Here is a 17723-nt window from a genome sequence, read left to right on the forward strand (position 1 = left end):
AAGGATCCCCGAATAAAATGATTTATGAACAAAAATTAGCCATTGCATATTTGCTTGATTCACCTGTGACTAGAAATTACATAGTCATAAAGATGTAAAAACCGGAGACTGATCTAACCCGAACGAACTAACTTTATAAGAAGAGACAGTGCATATATCGTTGAAAGTATGAGAGAAGGGGCATGAAAGAGAATTGAATCATCATGCTGTTATACTGAATCATCACCACTGGGGGAAAATCAGCACTAGAATAAGCTGGTTATTTAGAAATAAGGAAGCAAATACCATGAAAAGACCTAAAAGGGATGAAAGTGATTTTACCAGGGGGAATATAACACTGAGAGGAGGCAGGGTGAACTAAATGCTGCTGACAACAAAACCCAATAGCCAAAAATACAAAGTGGAGAGGGAACAAGGCCTAGGATTCAGTCCTCAGGCACAATGACAAGTATCTGGAGGCTGACTGGTAGAGAATGGATGGACCTGATCTAGATGTCCTAAAGTAATATGCTGACCAAGGCCACAAAGAGAAAAGAGCATTAAGAGAACATGGCAGCAAGTCAGGCTTGGAGACAGCAGATCAGAGGACCTTAATATGTCATTCCAGGGTTCCCTACCTCTTAAATCTGATCCCTCTTCATTTTGTAAATAGTCTCCATATTGTATTTTCTCAAGCATCAATTCCCAAGTGGGGGCATTACCTCCTCCTTGCACTGAGAAGTGAAGGTTCTATCACGATGGCTTGGGAGAGAGTATTACTGGCTATTCCATGGTTCTAAACTCAGAAAAGTTCCTATCAAGAAGAAAACAGGCCAGTGACTAATGAATCTTTGTCCAGGAATCAGATTTGCTCATGTGTTTGGCTAACAGTCTTAACCCTGTAGACTTTCAGAGTTCATAGAAACTAAATCTGTCTTAATACTCTCTACCCTGTAACCCTGCTGTAGCTATGATCATAACCCATCCTCAGTTCCCCTGGTTAGCCACAGTTCTGACTTCCTTCATTGGAGTTCCCAAGAAACATAATACATTTTCTGTTAAGCATTCTCTTTGGAACAATAATGGCAGGAAGTGATACTATGGTTGGTCTCAAGGGAAATTTCAAAGAATTCCAGAAATCAAAACAATACCAAAGCCAATGAATAGAAGACGGAATTTCCTAAGCTTAAATATTACTTAAACATGATTGAAGATGATTACTGTGGTTCAAAAGTAATAGCTGGAAACTCCACTTGCATGGACAGAATTCAGATTTCTGAAGCTACAGAACAGCATTCTCCCAAACAACCATCTTGGGTGTAGCCACAAAGACAATGGAAAAGGGAATCATAATCATGCTCAGAAAGTGGAACCAAGGGCTCATTAGGCCACTGCCACAGCAGGAAGTCCCAGCATAACCTGCCCAGCCAGGGCTTCAATGCACTGCAAACCAGTGACTTCTATGTGGCACTCACTGTGGCTGCTCTTCAGAATGGGGATTCCTGTTGTACCTGCCCTGCACTTCTCTCCACCACTCTGTACTTGTCTGGCTGGTTGGGTGTGAATAACTTATCTTTAACTGCAGGTTACCAGACCATAAAGAACTACCACTGAGAATGAGGATCCAAGACTTCATTAATACAGGACAAGAAGAAAAGCAGGGATGGTGGAACATTTTTGAAGATGGATGGATTAGAAGAGGATGACTAGAAGCTGCCTAGCCAAAGAGGTGGAGGAAGGTAGACAGTGCTGCCAACCAAACAATCCTTCTTCCTTTTTCCTGGCTGGCAGAAAACTGATATTTTTTTCCCCAAGCCCATCCTTAAGGCCATGTGCCTCAGTCAGGGAAATGGGGACCAATCTCCACTGCTACCTCTACCCCAGAAAGTAAAGCATCATCTGAGACAACAGTGGTGGCCCTACTTCCCTTGACAGAGTCTTACTCAGACAGGGGTAGGTGATGAAAACCTAGCCCAGTAAGCATGATGATGTGATGAAAACCTAGCCCACTAAGCTGAGACTTTCTGCAATAGGCTCTACCACCTGATAAAAAGAATCACGTGGAAAAAGCAGTTTTCTTGTTCTACTGGCCAGTGGTGTATCTGCAGGTATTGGCTGGAACTGTAGAAGCCATCTGATGACTATGAGGGAGTGAACCTGAGGGAAATGTTGACAGACTTGGAATGGCCATGTGGAGAGGCACCTTTGGTGATTTGCTGAATTGATGGTTTAGTCAACCCTACAACTGCCCCTCGTCAGGACTTTCGGTGATGTGTGGTAATAAATAACTTCTGTTTTGTATATTGATTTAGGATTAATCAGAAATTATAGTTGATACAATCCTAAAGACTAATGAGATTCATTCTATCATGCCCGTGACAGATGGAACACATTAGGGAAATGTATCTGACAGTAACATCAAGATGAACTAATACAAAAGACAAGCACATTTGGGGAATAAACAGAACAATCAAGAAAGATCTTGATTTTATTTGTGGTAGGGACTGGGAAAATGGGGGCTTTACTTAAAAAACTTCTATTAACAGATTTCAGCAACATTAGTGAAGAGAACTGCATATGAAGGAGATTTAAGCTGACTTCCCAGGGCCAGGAGAAAGAGCTAGAAGCAGAGAAGAATGAATAAACAGAATGCCAAGAAGAAAGTATGATGTAGCTATGGAGCAATGTAATAAACAGTTCCAGTTCCTGAAAATGAGACAAAGGAGTGGCACACACAGGAAAGATGCTCAAAAGACCAATCAAACTCTGTACCAAAGGCTGAGGAGGGATGGAGTGTCAATTACCAAAAGGGAAACACAGCTTAAATCTTCAGAACAGATGTCTTTTAAACGTTACAATATATAAGAAAAGTAGAGGGTATGAAAAGTCCCTTTGGACTCAGAGGGAAGAACAAGAAAAGTCAGTAAAGCTTTGTGCTAAAAGCTAAAAAGTAAAAAAAGTAAAGCTTTATGCTAAAGTGCTAAAAGCACTTAGTCATACAGTGTGTGAGTGGGTTCAATATGGTGTCACATGAGGAAAGGGGAGGGGAGGACTTAATAGAGAATAATATCCACAGGTGCCAGAATGTGCTTAGAAGGAACAGTAATGACTTCTTCTAATAGATATCAGGAAGGAAGGAGGCTGTAGAAGCCTCCTTCTACAGGAGGAGATGATTATGATGATTATGATTAACTCTAAGTGTAAGAGATTTAAAAATATAATTAAAAAAAAAAAGAAAGTAGAAGGGGGAATGAACATCATATTAAGAGATAAAGAGAAAAAGCCTGTTTAACTGAATAACAAAATGAATCTAATCTCCTGGGAAAGCATGAAGAAAACGGAGAATGCTGAGAGAAAGAAATGAACTAAAACAGACTGGTTATGAATGAGACAAAAAGTACAAACATGAGGTGTATGTCATGTGAGAATTCACATCAATTCTGAATAAGGAGGAAAAGATCTAAATATCCTCATCACCCACCTGGTTGGCCTTGACTTGGGATTTGGGTCTGCATCATCCACAGTTCTTCTCCTTGTTCCAACTTGAAGATGATATCAGGTTTGGCATCTTGATACCCTGTGAATGGAAAATCACAGACAACCTGGACCAAAACTGCCTCAAACCCTGAAGAAGGGGAAAGAGTCAGTTTAGAGGCAGCATGATAAAGTTGTCCTTCTGCCCCATGGCAAAGTGTAGTCCATTCAAACTAGCATTTCTAATGCCAAAGGGAGACTAAGAAAATCTGGCTTTTAAATATAAGTCCAAAATCACTAAGAACTTTGCAAAAGCCACCCAGCTTTCAGCAACCAACGGGAAGCCTGGAGATTACACACACCCCATTTATTGGAGGGAGCTCCTACCCAGGGACACCAGGTGGCTGTAGTTCTCCAACATCACACTCCTGTATAGGTGCTTCTGAGCTGGGTCCAGTAGCCGCCATTCTTCCCAGGTGAAGTCCACAAACACATCCACGAATGACAACGGTCCCTGAAAGAGCATATTCTTATTCAATCTCAAAGTCTTTAGTGAGTTTCTGGTAAACAACAAGATGCCTAGGATGTCCACTGTTTATATTCTACTTGTGAGAAAAGCAAAAATATATTGAAAACATTCCATCAATGTGTATTAAATCAGTCAGCCTTTCACTCAACATAGGAGAATATCAGGTGCCAGATACTCAGTGCGGTACAGGTGATATAAACTTGAATGAAGGCCATCTGGGTGGCCCAGTCAACTAAGTGTCCAAGTCTTGATTTTGGCACAGGTCATCATCTTGGAGTTTTGGGATCAAGCCCCATGTCTGGCTCTGGGCTCAGTGGGGAGTCTGTTTGAATATTCTCGCTCTTCTTCTCTTTCTCTCTCTCTCAAATAAATAAAATACATCCTTGAAAAAAGAACTTGAATGAAACACAATCCTGTCCACAAGAAGTGCTCACCACTGCAAAGGAATACAAAGTTAAACATGTGTGAATGCAACTGTGGGCGACCATGAACTAGCTGGAGTGACTGAAGCAAACCAGGCCCGGACTTGCGTCCCTCATTCACTCAAAAGGCTCAGGAGCCTAAAGGGTGAATAGTTGGTTGACGCTTGAGAAACGGCTTGAGCAATGGTTCTCAGGGCTCGCTTGTACGTGATTGCCCACATAACACAATAGATACAACTTATGCTGGCGTGGTCATAAATGTAAATAAGGGTCTGTGCTGTCCTTGCTGGTCTGTTTACCATATCTAATATTCCTTTGAAGTATGCACATCTGGAGCAACAAGCTTATCTATTTACCAAGGTCTTCTGGCACCCGTGAGTCTGTCTTGCATGCTGAGAAAGGGGAATTTTGGAGGGTTTCACAAACATGCTAAAAATAGATACCTTCTTAGCTTTGTTTTGCTCATGCTATAAAATGTTGTAAAACCTTGAATAAAGCTGGCACTGCTTGGACATCATCCACTGTGTCCCTCCTGTCTCCATCTCTTTACTTTTCTTTTATTTTCCTCATCCCCTTATCCTCAGGACCCTGATTGTGTTGCCACAGCACATGCAACATGCAACTGGAAGTCAAAGAAGCTAAGACAAAAGAACATACAACAAGGGGACAAAGACGGAAACAGCAATGCTACTCATTAAAGATACATCTTTGAATGTTTAAGCTATCCGAGGAAACATCTGCACAGGGTAACCAACTGTCCCAATGTACCCAAGACTAGGGGATTTCCCTATACATGGGACCTTCAGTATTAAGGCAGGACAGCTACAGGCAAACAGGAATGGTTAGTCATCCTCCTTCTACAACACTTCCTTAGCTCCAGGTGTCAGGTATTCAAAAAGTACAGGTGATAATAAACCAGGATGAAATATACTCCTGCCTGAGAGAAGCACTTAGCATTGCAGAAGAAAGCAAAGTTTAAAAGATGCAAATGTAGCAGGAGGTTAAAGAAGCTAAGATAGGGGGATCCCTGGGTGGCTCAACAGTTTGGTGTTGATCCAGGGCCTTCGACCCTGGGCATGATCCTGGAGTCCCAGGATTGAGTTCCACATTGGGCTCCCTGCATGGAGTCTGCTTCTCTCTCTCCCTGTGTCTCTACCTCTCTCTGTCTCTGTGTCTCTCATGAATAAATACATTTTTTTCTTAAAGGGAGAAGCTAAGATAAACAGAGTATAATAAGGGCACAAAGCTGGAAGCTAGCAATACCACTTGGAAGTGTCAGGCTGAATCTGTAAAAGGGTACCACAGGAGCAGCCACTGTGAGAGAAGAGGTTGAAGCTTAAGTGGAAAGAAAAGACAAAAGCTCTAAGTAGTGGCCAGTTTGTTGGACAAATGATCTGAATAGGAAGATATACAGATAGCAAATAAGCATATGAAAGATGTTCAACATCATATGTCATTGAAGAATTGCAAGTTAATAATGACACACCATCACAGACTCATTAGAATGGCTAAGATAAAAAAGAAATAACACAACCAAATTTCATAAAAGTCATGAATATAAACATCCCAGAAGCTCAGAGAATTGAACAAAGATGAAGTCAAAGAAACCCACACCAAGGGACGCCTGTGTGACTCAGCAGTTGAGCATCTGCCTTTGGCTCAGGGCATGATCCTAGAGTCCCAGGATCAAGTCCCACATCAGGGTCCCCTCAAGGAGCCTGCTTCTCCTTCTGCCTGTCTCTCATGAATGAATTAATAAAATCCTGGAAAAAAAAAAAAAGAACCATGACCCAACTATAAGCTGTCTAAAAGAGACTCACTTTAGATCGAAAGATAAAAACAGATTGAAAGTGAAAGATATTCAATGCAAATAGTATCCAAAAGAGAGCAGAGAGGGTAATACCAGTATCAAATACAACAGTCTTCAAATCAAAAAAGGTTTCTAATAAGAGACCAAAAGGGATATTATATACTATTAAAGGTTCAATACTGCAAGACAATATAAAAACTATATTTATACATATAATAACAGATCATCAAATTATATGAAGTGAAAACAGAATTGAAGGGTGAAAGTTTTATAATGATAATTGGAAACTTCAATATCCTGCTTTTCATAATGGATAGAACAACCAGACGGAAGATAAGAAAACAAAATACTTAAAGCAAAGATCTAACAGATGTAGTCAAAATAGTCTACCCAACAAGAGCATATGTATACTTTTCAAGTGCACAGGGGACATAGAACAGGAAAGACTGTGTTAACCCACAAATTACATCCCAGTAGATCTTAAAAGATAAAGATCAGGGAACCTAGGTGGCTCAGTTAAGTGTCTGACTCTTAATTTTGGGTTAGGTCATGATCTCAGGGATGTGAGATCAAGCCCTGGGTTGGGTCTATGCTGGGAACTGAGCCTGCTTAAAATTCTCTCCCTCTCTGTCCCTCCCCCACTACTCGTGTGTGCTCACTCCCTCTTAAAAAAAAAAAGACTGTACAAAGTATTTTCTCTGACTACACAGGATAAAGATAGAAATCAACAGAAAGGGAAAAAAAGGAAAATTTATTTACAAATTAAAGGAAATTAACACATCTTAAGCAACAGATCAAAGAAAACATCAAAAGGTAAATTAGACGTAAATGAAAACAAAACACATCATACCAAAATTCACAGGATGCAACAAAAATCAGTGTTGAGGGGAAAATTAACTAGGCAGAGTAGAGGAAGCAAAAGAACATATCAGTGATTCAGAGGACAGTGTAATGGAAATCAATCAAACTGAACAGGAGAGAGAAAAAAGAATAATGGAAAATGGAAAAAGACTTAGGGAACTCAGCAACACCATCAAGAGTAGTAACAATTGCATTATAGAGACCTCAAATGGAGAAGAGAGAGAAAAGGGGGCAGAATATTTATTTGAAGAAATAATAGATGAAAATTCCCTGAATCTAGAGATAGGAACAGAAATTCAGATCCAGGGATCCCTGAGTGGCGCAGCGGTTTGGCGCCTGCCTTTGGCCCAGGGCGTGATCCTGGAGACCCGGGATCGAATCCCATGTCGGACTCCCGGTGCATGGAGCCTGCTTCTCCCTCTGCCTGTGTCTCTGCCTCTCTCTCTCTCTCTCTCTCTCTCTCTCTCTGTGACTATCATAAATAAATAAAAATTAAAAAAAAAATTCAGATCCAGGAAATACTGAGAGCCACCAACAAAATCAACCCAATGAGGTCCACACCAAGACACATAGTAATTAAAATGGTTAAGAAAAAAAAAAAAAGTAGTGATAGAGAATTTTAAAGCAGCAAGAGAAAAGAAAACAGTTACATACAAGGGAAACCCATAAGGCTATCAGCTGATTTTTCAGCAGACACTTGGCAGTCCAGAAGAGAGTGGCATGATATATTCAAAGTGCTGACAGAAAAAAAAAAAAAAACCTGCAGACAAGAATGCTCTATCCAGCAAAGTCATCATTCAGAAAAGGAAGATAACAGAGTTTTCTAAACAAAAGTTAAAGGAATTCATGACCATTAAACTAGTCCTACAAGAAATATTAAAGGAGATACTTTGAGTCGAAAGATAAGACCTAAATAGGAGTAGGAAGCACAAAAATAGTAAAAATAAGTATCTATAAAAATCAGTCAAGGGACTCACAAAATAAAAGGATGTAAAGTATGACACCATATACCTAAAATATGTGGATGGGGACAGGAAGAGGAGTATAGAATGGGTTCAAACTTTAGCAACTATCAACTTAATACAAACTGCCATATGCATAAGATGCTATATTCAAACTTAATGGTAACCACAAATCAAAATCACTAATATAAAATAAATAAAGAGAAAAGAATCCAAGTATATCACTAAAGAAACCCAATATACCATGAGAGAAGAGAGCAAGAGAAGAAACAGAAAAGAACTATAAAAACAACCATAAAACAAGTACCAAATGATAACTACAAACCTATCAATAATTAAGATTTTTAAATAAAATCTTTAAAAAAAAAAGACACAGGGTGACAGAATGGATAAAAAAGCAAGACCCATCTATATGTTGCCTATAAGGCACTCATTTTTGACCTAAAGATACCTGCAGATTAAAAGTGAAAGGATGGAAAACAATTTCTCATACAAATGAATGTGTAAAAGCCAGGGTAGCAATACTTATATCAAACAAAATATATTTTATTATTTTTTTTTAAAGATTTTATTTTATTTATTCATGACAGACACAGAGAGAGAGAGGCAGAGACATAGGCAGAGGGAGAAGCAGGCTCCATGAAGGGAGCCCGATGCGGGGCTCAATCCCGGGACCCCAGGATCACGACCCAAGCCAAAGTTGGACGCTCAACCACTGAGCCACCCAGGCGTCCCCAAAATATATTTTAAAACAAAGACCATAACAAGAGAAAAAAAAGGACAGTATATAACCATAATGGGAACAACCCAACACAAAGATATAACAGGTATAAATATTTATGCACGCAGCAGAGCAGCACCCAAATATATAAAACAGCTAATAACAAACATAAAAGAAGTCACCAATAGTAATACAATAATAGTAGGGGACTATAACACCCAACTTATATCAGTAGACAGATTATCCAAACAGAAAAATCAACAAGGAAAATAATGGCTTTGAATGACACATTGGACCACATGGATCTAATAAATATATTCAGAATATTCATCATAAAACAGCAGAATAGACATTCTTTTCAAATACACATGTTCTGTTCTCCAGAACAGATCACATATGAGGCCACAAAACTAATTCCAACAAATTAAAAAGATGAAAGTCATACCATGCATCTTTTCTTTTCTTCTTTTTTCTTTTTTAAGAGAAAAAGCACAAGACGGTGCACAACCAGGTAGGTACAGAAGGAGAGAGAGAATCTTAAACAGGTTTCATACTCAGCATGTAGAGCCTGATGCAGGGCTTGATCTCACAACCCTGAGATCATGACCTGAGCCTTAAATCAAGAGTCAGATGCTCAACCAACAGAGCCACCCAGGCATCCTTTTTTTTTTTTTTTAAAGATTTTATTTATTTACTCATGAGAGACACAGAAAGAGAGAGAGGCAGAGACACAGGCAGAGGGAGAAGCAGGCTCCATGCAGGAAGCCCGATGCGGGACTCAATCCCGGATCTTCAGGATCACGCCCTAGGCCGAAGGCAGGCACTAAACCGCTGAGCCACCCAGGGATCCCCCACCCAGGCATCCTTATCAAGCATCTTTCCTTTTTTAAAATAAAGATTTTATCTATTTATTCATGAGAGCCACAGAGAGAGGCAGAGACACAGGCAGAGGGAGAAACAGGCTCCATCCAGGGAGCCCGATGTGGGACTTGATCCAAGGACCAAGGGATTATGACCCAAGCTGAAGGCAGATGCTCAACCATTGAGGGGACCTAGGCAGCCCTCAAGCATTTTTCCTGACCACAATGCTATGACACTAAAAATCAACCACAAGAAAAAAAATCTGGAAAAAAACACAAATACATGCAGGTTAAATAACATCTTAGTATGCAATGAAAGTATCATCCAAGAAATCAAAAAGAAAATTAAAAAATACATGAAGAAAATGAAAATGAAAACACAATGATCCAAAATCATTGTACCAAAGCTGTTCTAAGAGGGAAGTTTATAACAATACAGGCTCCTCAAGAAGCAAGAAAAATCTCAAATAAACAACTGAACCTTACATATAACAGAACTAGAAAGAATAAACAAAACCCAAAAGCCAGTAGAAGAAAAGAAATAATACAGATTAGAGCAGAAATAAATGAAACAGAAACTAAAAGAAGAGGGGGCGGGGTAGAAAGAGAGAGAGAGGGAGGGAGAGAGAGAAGACTCAAAATCAGAAAAGAAAGAAGAGAAATAATAACTAATACCACAGAAATACAAATGATTGTAAAAGAATAGAATGAAAGATTATATGCCAACAAAGTGGACAACCTAGAAAAAAATGGATAAATTTCTAGAGACATATAACCTCCCAAAACTGAATCAGGAAGAAATATAAAATTGAACAGACTGATTACCAGTGATGATACTGAATTAATAATAAAAAAAACTCCAAAAAAATAAAAATCAAATATTATTCTTATTGGTCAAAGACTGAAAGCTTTTCTTTTTTGTTGTTGTTTTTTACAGATTTTATTTATTTATTCATGAGAGACAGAGAGAGAAAGAGAGAGAGAGAGGCAGAGACACAGGCAGAGGGAGAAGCAGGCTCCATGCAGGGAGCCCGACGTGGGACTCGATCCCGGGACTCCAGGATCACGCCCTGGGCCGAAGGCAGGCGTCAAACCGCTAAGCCACCTGGGGATCCCCTGAAAGCTTTTCCTCTAAGATAAGGAACACAGCAAGGATGCCTGCTTTCACCATTTCTATTCAATGTAGTACTGAAATTTCTAGCCAGAACAATTTGGCAAGGAGAAGAAATGTCTTTCAAATGGGAAAGGAAGAAGTAAAATGATTTTTCTTCACAGATGATATGATCCTACATGTGGAAAACTTTAAAGATTACACACACACACACACACACACACACACACACACACCTGGTTAGAACTAACAAATTAACTCAGCAAAGTAGCAGGATACAATGCTAACACAAAAAAATCCGTTGCATTTCTATATATGAAAAATAATCAGTCTGAAAAGCAAATTATGAAAACAATTCCATTTATAATAGCATCAAAAAGAATAAAGGCAGGATGCGTGGGTGGCTCAGTGGTTGAGCATCTGCCCTGGGCTCAGGTAGTGACCCCAGGGTCCTGGGATCCAGTACTGCATCAGGCTCCAGCAGGGAGCCTGCTTCTCCCTCTGCCTATGTTTCTGCCTCTCTCTGTGTCTCTCATGAATAAATAAAAAAAAAAAATCTTAAAAAAAAAAAAAAAGGAATAAATGCTTATCCAAGGAGGTAAATAACTTGTAGAATGAAAACTAGAAAATTCTGCTGAAATAAATTTTCAGACATAAATGGGGGTGCCTGGTGGGTTAGTTGGTTAAGCCTGTCTTCAGCTCAGGTCATGATCCCAGGGTCCTGGGATCAAGCCCTGCATTGAGCTCCCTGCTCAGTGGAGAGTCTGCTTCTCCATCTCCCCCTGCTCATGCTCTCTCTCTCTCTCAAATAAATTATTTTTTTATCTTAAATAAATAAATAAAAGACATAAATAAATGCAAACATAGTGTATGTTCATGGATGGAAGGCTTATTATTAAGGTGCCAATACTACTCACAGTGATCTACATACTAAATGTAATATCTATCAAAATCCCACTGACACTTTTTTTGCACAAACAGAAATGCCCATCCTAAAATTCATATGGAATAAAGGGACTCTGAATAGCCAAAGCAATATAGAAAAAGAATGAAGCTAGAGGACTCACATTTCCCTATTTCAACAATGACTACAAAGCTATAGTAATTACAGCAAAGTAGCATTGGCATAAAGACTGATATACAGACCAATGAAATAGACTAGAGAATTCAGAAATAAACCCTTACATATATGGTCAAATGATTTAAAAAAATTTTTTTTAAGATTTATTTATTTATTTATGATAGACATAGAGAGAAAGAGGCAGAGACACAGGAGGAGGGAGAAGCCTGACGTGGGACTCGATCCCAGGACTCCAGGATCACACCCTGGGCCAAAGGCAGGCGCCAAACCGTTGAGCCACCCAGGGATCCCCTCAAATGATTTTCAACAATGGTGTTAAGACCACACGATGGGGAAAGAAAATTCCTCTCAATAAATGTTGCTGAGAAAACTGCATGTCCACATGAAAGAGAATGAAGTCGGATCCTTCCCAACCTCATACATAAAAACGAACTCTAAAATCTTAGCAAGTTTTTATAGCTATCCACAAGCTCCTCTATAATTAATATGGAAAAGCAGAGGAAAAAAGATAGCCAAAACAATTCTGAGGAGCAAAGGTGAAGTATTTCCAGTAGCCCATTTTAAGACTTCCTATAAAATCAAGTTGGTGTGATGCTGAGGAAAGATCAGACACAAGATGAATGAAGCAGAAAACAGAGCCTAGGAATAGACCCATACAAACATTGTCTCCTGATTTTTTTTTTTTTTTAATCAAAGACATAAAGGCAATTCAATGGAGAAAGAAAAATATTTTCAGCAAATGGTGGTGCAGGAATACTTTCACATCCATAGACATAATAAACCTCAATACATAACCCAACCCTATATAAAATTTAACTAAAAATGAGTCATAGACTTAAATGTAAATTCTAAAACTATTTTTAAAAAGTCTACAGAAATACAAGAGAAAATTTGTGTACTTTGGTTTGGGCAATGAGATTTTATTTTCATTTATTCATTTTGTTCAGTAGGCCTCATGCCCAATATGGGGCTTGAACTCATGACCCAGAGATCAAAAGTTGCATGCTCCACTGACTGTGCCAGCCAGGTGCGTGGGTAATGAGATTTTAGACATGGCACCTAAAGCACAATCCATTCTAAAAAGTAAAATTGAGAAAATGGAATTTACTGTAATTAAAATACTTGTTCTGTGAAAGCTGGTATTACAAAAATGAAAGAGACAAGCCAGAGACTGGGAGAAAATAGGGATCCTGTTATGGGACTCAATCTCAAGACCACAGGATCACACCCTGAGCCAAAGGCAGATGCTTAGCTGCTGAGCCACCCAGGCATCCTACAAATCACTTTTCTGATGAAGGACTAGAATCTAGAATATGTAAAGAACCCTTACATATTAATGGCAAGAAAACAACCCAATTAAAAAATGGGGAAAAGATGAGACACAGAACAGATACTTCACCAAAGATATACAGAGGGCAAAACATATATTAAAAGATATTCAAAAAAAAAAAAAAAAAAAGATATTCAGTAATACTAGCCATAGGGAGATGCAATTTAAAATCACAACGAGGGGATCCCTGGGTGGCTCAGTGGTTTCGTGCCTGCCTTCGGCCCAGGGTGCGATCCTGGAGTCCCGGGATCGAGTCCCACGTCGGGCTCCTGGCATGGAGCCTGCCTCTCCCTCTGCCTGTCTGTCTCTCTCTCTATATCATAAAATAAAAATAAATCTTAAATAAATAAATAAATAAATAAATATATAAATAAATAAATAAATAAAATCATAACGAAATACCACCTCACATATGTTATTATGGTAAAATTTTACAAACCCAACGACACTAAGCACTGGCCAGGATGAGGAGCAACAGGAACTCTCATTCACTGCTGGTAAGAATGCAAAATTGTGCAGATACTTTGGAAGATAGTTTTTTTTACAAAGATAAATACACTGTTACCATACAATCCAGCAATCATGTTCCTATTTACACAACTAATGGGAAAAGTCATGTCTACACAAAAACCCATACAGGAATGTTGACTGCATCTGTAATCATCAAAAACTGGAAGCCTCTGGATATCAAGACCTACTATAAATAAAGATAGTGTGATATTGGCACAAGGACAGAAAAGAAGACCAATTGCAGAGAACAAGATGTAATCACTCTGCTAAGTGGTGATGCAACAAGCAGCCAAAGGCACTGCAGTTAAGACCAGAAATCATGGAAACCAGCACCCAGAGCTGAGAGCCAGCAGAAGAAGAGGCCAACAGAGGTCCAAGACTGATTAAACTCCTTTAAAGATTTATGTATTTGAAAGAGAGAGAGAGAGTGTGTGTGTGTGTGTGTGTGTGTGAGCACAAATGAGTGGGGGGCAGGGACAGAGGGAGACAGAGAATCTTAAGCAGACCCCCAGCTGAGCACAGAGCCCAACAGGGGTTTGATCTCAGGACTCTGAAATCATGACCTGAGCCAAAACCAGGAGCTGGACACTTAACCAACTGAGCCCCCCAGGTGCCCTTGATTAAACTCCTTTAAATAGGGAAGATTTTGCAGCAAATCGTCACTCTTCAGATGCTGACTCATTCACATCTGAATGTATCAAAAAGCAACTGCTGCCACTGGACAGACTCTCCACAGCTTGAACATAATAAGAAGCACATGCCAAGAGGGACCCGGGCTCATCTCAACTGCACACTCACAGACGGACTTTGGGACTTTGTGTTTGGTTAGTAACTTCTTACCCCTTACTGTATCTGATTTGTTGTGGGACTTTGTACTGTGCTTTGCTCTGTGTTCTGTGTATGAAGCCAAGTTAAATGAGCTTGAGACCCTGAACTTGCTTCACAATTATGTGAACTGTTCTATAACTGATTAAAGCTGACACAGCCCAAGTGTGCACATTCATAGCATGCTCGTGACACCAGTGTAACAGAATAAAGAGTTACAAAACCAAACCATATTTATGGATACTTGACAGATGACAAAGGTGGCACTGCAGAGCCAGAGGTAGAAACCAATCACTGCACTGCACTATGAAAAAATAAATCTTGACTCCTATCCACCCCAAACATAAAAATTCATTCTAGATGTATTACAAATCTAAATGTGAAAGGCAAAATAACAAAGAAAAATGTCTCCATGAGCTTTGGATAAGGGAAAAGCACTTAAAATTGGACCTAAAAAGCACAAGTAATAAAAAAAGTATGAATCAGAATAAGTTAAAATTAGACATATCTGTTCATCAAAAGACATTAACAGAATGAAAAGGGAAGCAAAAAAAAAAAATTGAATAAGAGTTAATACTTTTTACCCTGAAATATTTAGAGGAAGAATGATGGTATCTGAGATATATTAAGAAATGCACCAAAAATGAGATAGGTCAATGGATGCACAGAGAGAAGACAGATACTGTGATAAGTAAGTTTAGTAAAATGTTAATGTTAATTCTGGTGATGGGTACACAGAGGTTCACTAAAATTCTTTCAACTTTGCTCTCTGAAAATTTTTGTAACAGAATGTTGGAGGTAAAAAAATCTGAATATGGATTTGGTATCAAGTTAGTTTAAAACCTTCATGGGTATGAATCACTGAATCTTGTTAAAATGAAGAGTTGATTCTAACAGGATTGAGGGGGGGCATAATATTCTGCATTTCTAACAAGCTTCCAGAATATAAAAAAAATTTGTTTAAACAAATAAGAAAAAAGAAAACACAAAAGGCAACAAAAGGTCAAATAAGCATGATAAAAGGTACTCATCCTTTTTAGCTAGCAGGAAATGCTAATTAAACCCATACAGAAGAACTACCATACAACCAGCAGAATGGCTCAAATTCAAAAGACTCACAATAGACCAAGATTGGGAAGCATAGACCGTTCACACACACTGCTCTTGGTGGCATGAGCAGTAAACCTAAAAGCAGGGTGTTTAATGAAACAACATACTTACAGAAAAATATAAACAAGATTGCAAGATGCATGTGTCACACAATTAACATAAATTAAAAATACCTGACAGCAATAACAATATATATTGTGTGAACACATATAAAGAAAAGAAATGGGATCCCTGGGTGGCGCAGCGGTTTGGCGCCTGCCTTCGGCCCAGGGCGCGATCCTGGAGACCCGGGATCGAATCCCACGTCGGGCTCCCGGTGCATGGAGCCTGCTTCTCCCTCTGGCTCTCTCTCTCTCTCTGTCTCTCAGTCTTTCATGAATAAATAAATAAATAAAATCTTTAAAAAAAAAAAAAAAAAAAAAAGAAAAGAAATCCATAAAAAAAGTAATTTGGGGGAATGGGGAAGGAGACTGAAATTGAGCATGGGAAATCAGAAAATATGTAAATAAAGATAGATGGGGACCTTACACAGACCAGTGACGATAAAGAGACCATGAACTGAGAGTGATTAACTTAACCCTTTGACCTAAGTATCGCCATCCCTCTCCCCACCAGAGAGAGAGAGAGAGAGAGAAAGAAGTATGAAGAACAGAAGTAGGAACAAATAAGCAAGCAACTCACCTGAGACTGGGTGGGTTTTGACTGCTCCTGGGAAATAAACAACCACTCCAGAACCTGCTCTGTCCTGTGAGTGTTGCGTCTTTGCCGCAGTCCTCCAGTGAGAGGCCTCTGCTCATCAGTCCCCTGACCCAGGATGGACTCCTGACCTTGGAGCTCTCGGGCTCTGTTGCATGAACTATCTTGTTCCTGGAGAGGTGGAACCTGTGGACACAAGAGCAAATCCGCTTTAATAACCAGAATTCTTCTGGGCCCCAAGCTCGGCTCATCTGCTGGTGAACACTCCCCCATGAGGCCAGGCTGGGTGTTCTGCACGCTGTGTTCAGTGTCGCTGTGAGGCAGACACGAGACAAAATGCAGATGGCCACCCAACACACTGAAAACAGTCTCCCCAAAACTCTGCACAGCCACCAGGAATCCTGAAGATGCAGCAACCATCCTAAGAGCTGAACAACTTCATTAAGAACACAACACCAGACGCAAAAGAGTAACAACTCTGTTCTCAGGTGGGTGTATGCAAGCAAGAGATCTGGAATGAGCCAGAGTGAATTAGAATTTCTTCCCTCACTATTTACATGTCCATGAACAATTCACTTAATCTCACTCAGTGAGTCTTATTTTTTGCTGTGGTGAGAACACTGAGAGTAGGGTGGCATCAGGGCAGCAGTGCAGTTTTTTAATCTTCCAAGAACTCCCAATAAATGCAGAAGAGACTGATCACCATGGTACAAGAAAAAGCCCATAGACATCAACACCAAACAAATGCACATGGTCTAGGTGACAGGGTTTCCTCACAAACATCAAGATAAATGCAGAGGTGACCCGAGAGCAGAGGACAGATCCCAACAGAGAAGAGTGAGCAATGAGGGAAAATTCCAGTGGCCTACACACTGCAGATCCCCAAAGTCCCCATGATGTGTGCCCCCAACGGGAGAACAATCCCAAAGTCACTACCTGACCTGACAGCACTGTGGCCACCTGAGAACATGAGAATTTGAAGGAACAAAACAGTCCTTCCCAGACACACAGACTTTTGCTCTGAGGGAAAAGTGCAAAAAATAGTGCCCAAATCACTCAGCACATAAGATTAATGTAATGAGAAGGAGAGAAAGAAAGAGATAGGGAGAGAGAGGGGAGAGGGGAGGGAGAGGGAAGGAGGGGAGAAGAAAGGAGAGATCAGGATAATAAGAGGGAAAGGACACAAAAGGGGGAAAGGATATCAGACAGGAGGAAGGAAGACTTCAGATCTTATTCCAGAAATTAACAACAAAATATGTCAATGTGAGAAGAACATTAGAAGACAAGGCACGCTGACCTCTAGGAAGCACAGGGCAAGAGGCAGAATGAAGGGCTTGGTGACAAGGGTTAGCATACAGGTGTGAGTTTGCTTGTATCTCCAAAAGAATGGCGGAGAAGATGAGCTAGGAACAGTAAAAATAGTAATTTCTTCAGGAGGGAAA

General features: G+C 39.8%; 1 protein-coding gene across 14 annotated transcripts in view; it reads right to left on the reverse strand.

The window, feature by feature from the left end:
* The window catches only part of ZNF268 (zinc finger protein 268), a 51701-nt gene that overhangs the window by 19489 nt on the left and 14489 nt on the right, over positions 1-17723 (reverse strand). For 9 of the 14 annotated variants that reach the window (XR_012019024.1, XR_012019020.1, XR_012019017.1 and 6 more), the window contains 3 exons: positions 16267-16467; positions 3841-3967; positions 3461-3556 (listed from right to left, as the gene is read on the reverse strand). Coding sequence is in view for 2 of the 14 variants with exons in the window: in XM_072801954.1 (XP_072658055.1) it covers positions 3461-3556; positions 3841-3874 (130 nt within the window). In the remaining 12 variants the exon portion in view is untranslated. Of the gene's footprint in view, positions 1-3460; positions 3557-3815; positions 3968-16266; positions 16468-17578; positions 17710-17723 lie in introns of those variants that run through there. The other 5 variants (XR_012019013.1, XR_012019015.1, XR_012019016.1 and 2 more) reach the window with 2 other exon arrangements.

Source organism: Canis lupus, chromosome 27 (genome assembly GCF_048164855.1).
Source record: "Canis lupus baileyi chromosome 27, mCanLup2.hap1, whole genome shotgun sequence".
NCBI lineage: Eukaryota > Metazoa > Chordata > Mammalia > Carnivora > Canidae > Canis > Canis lupus.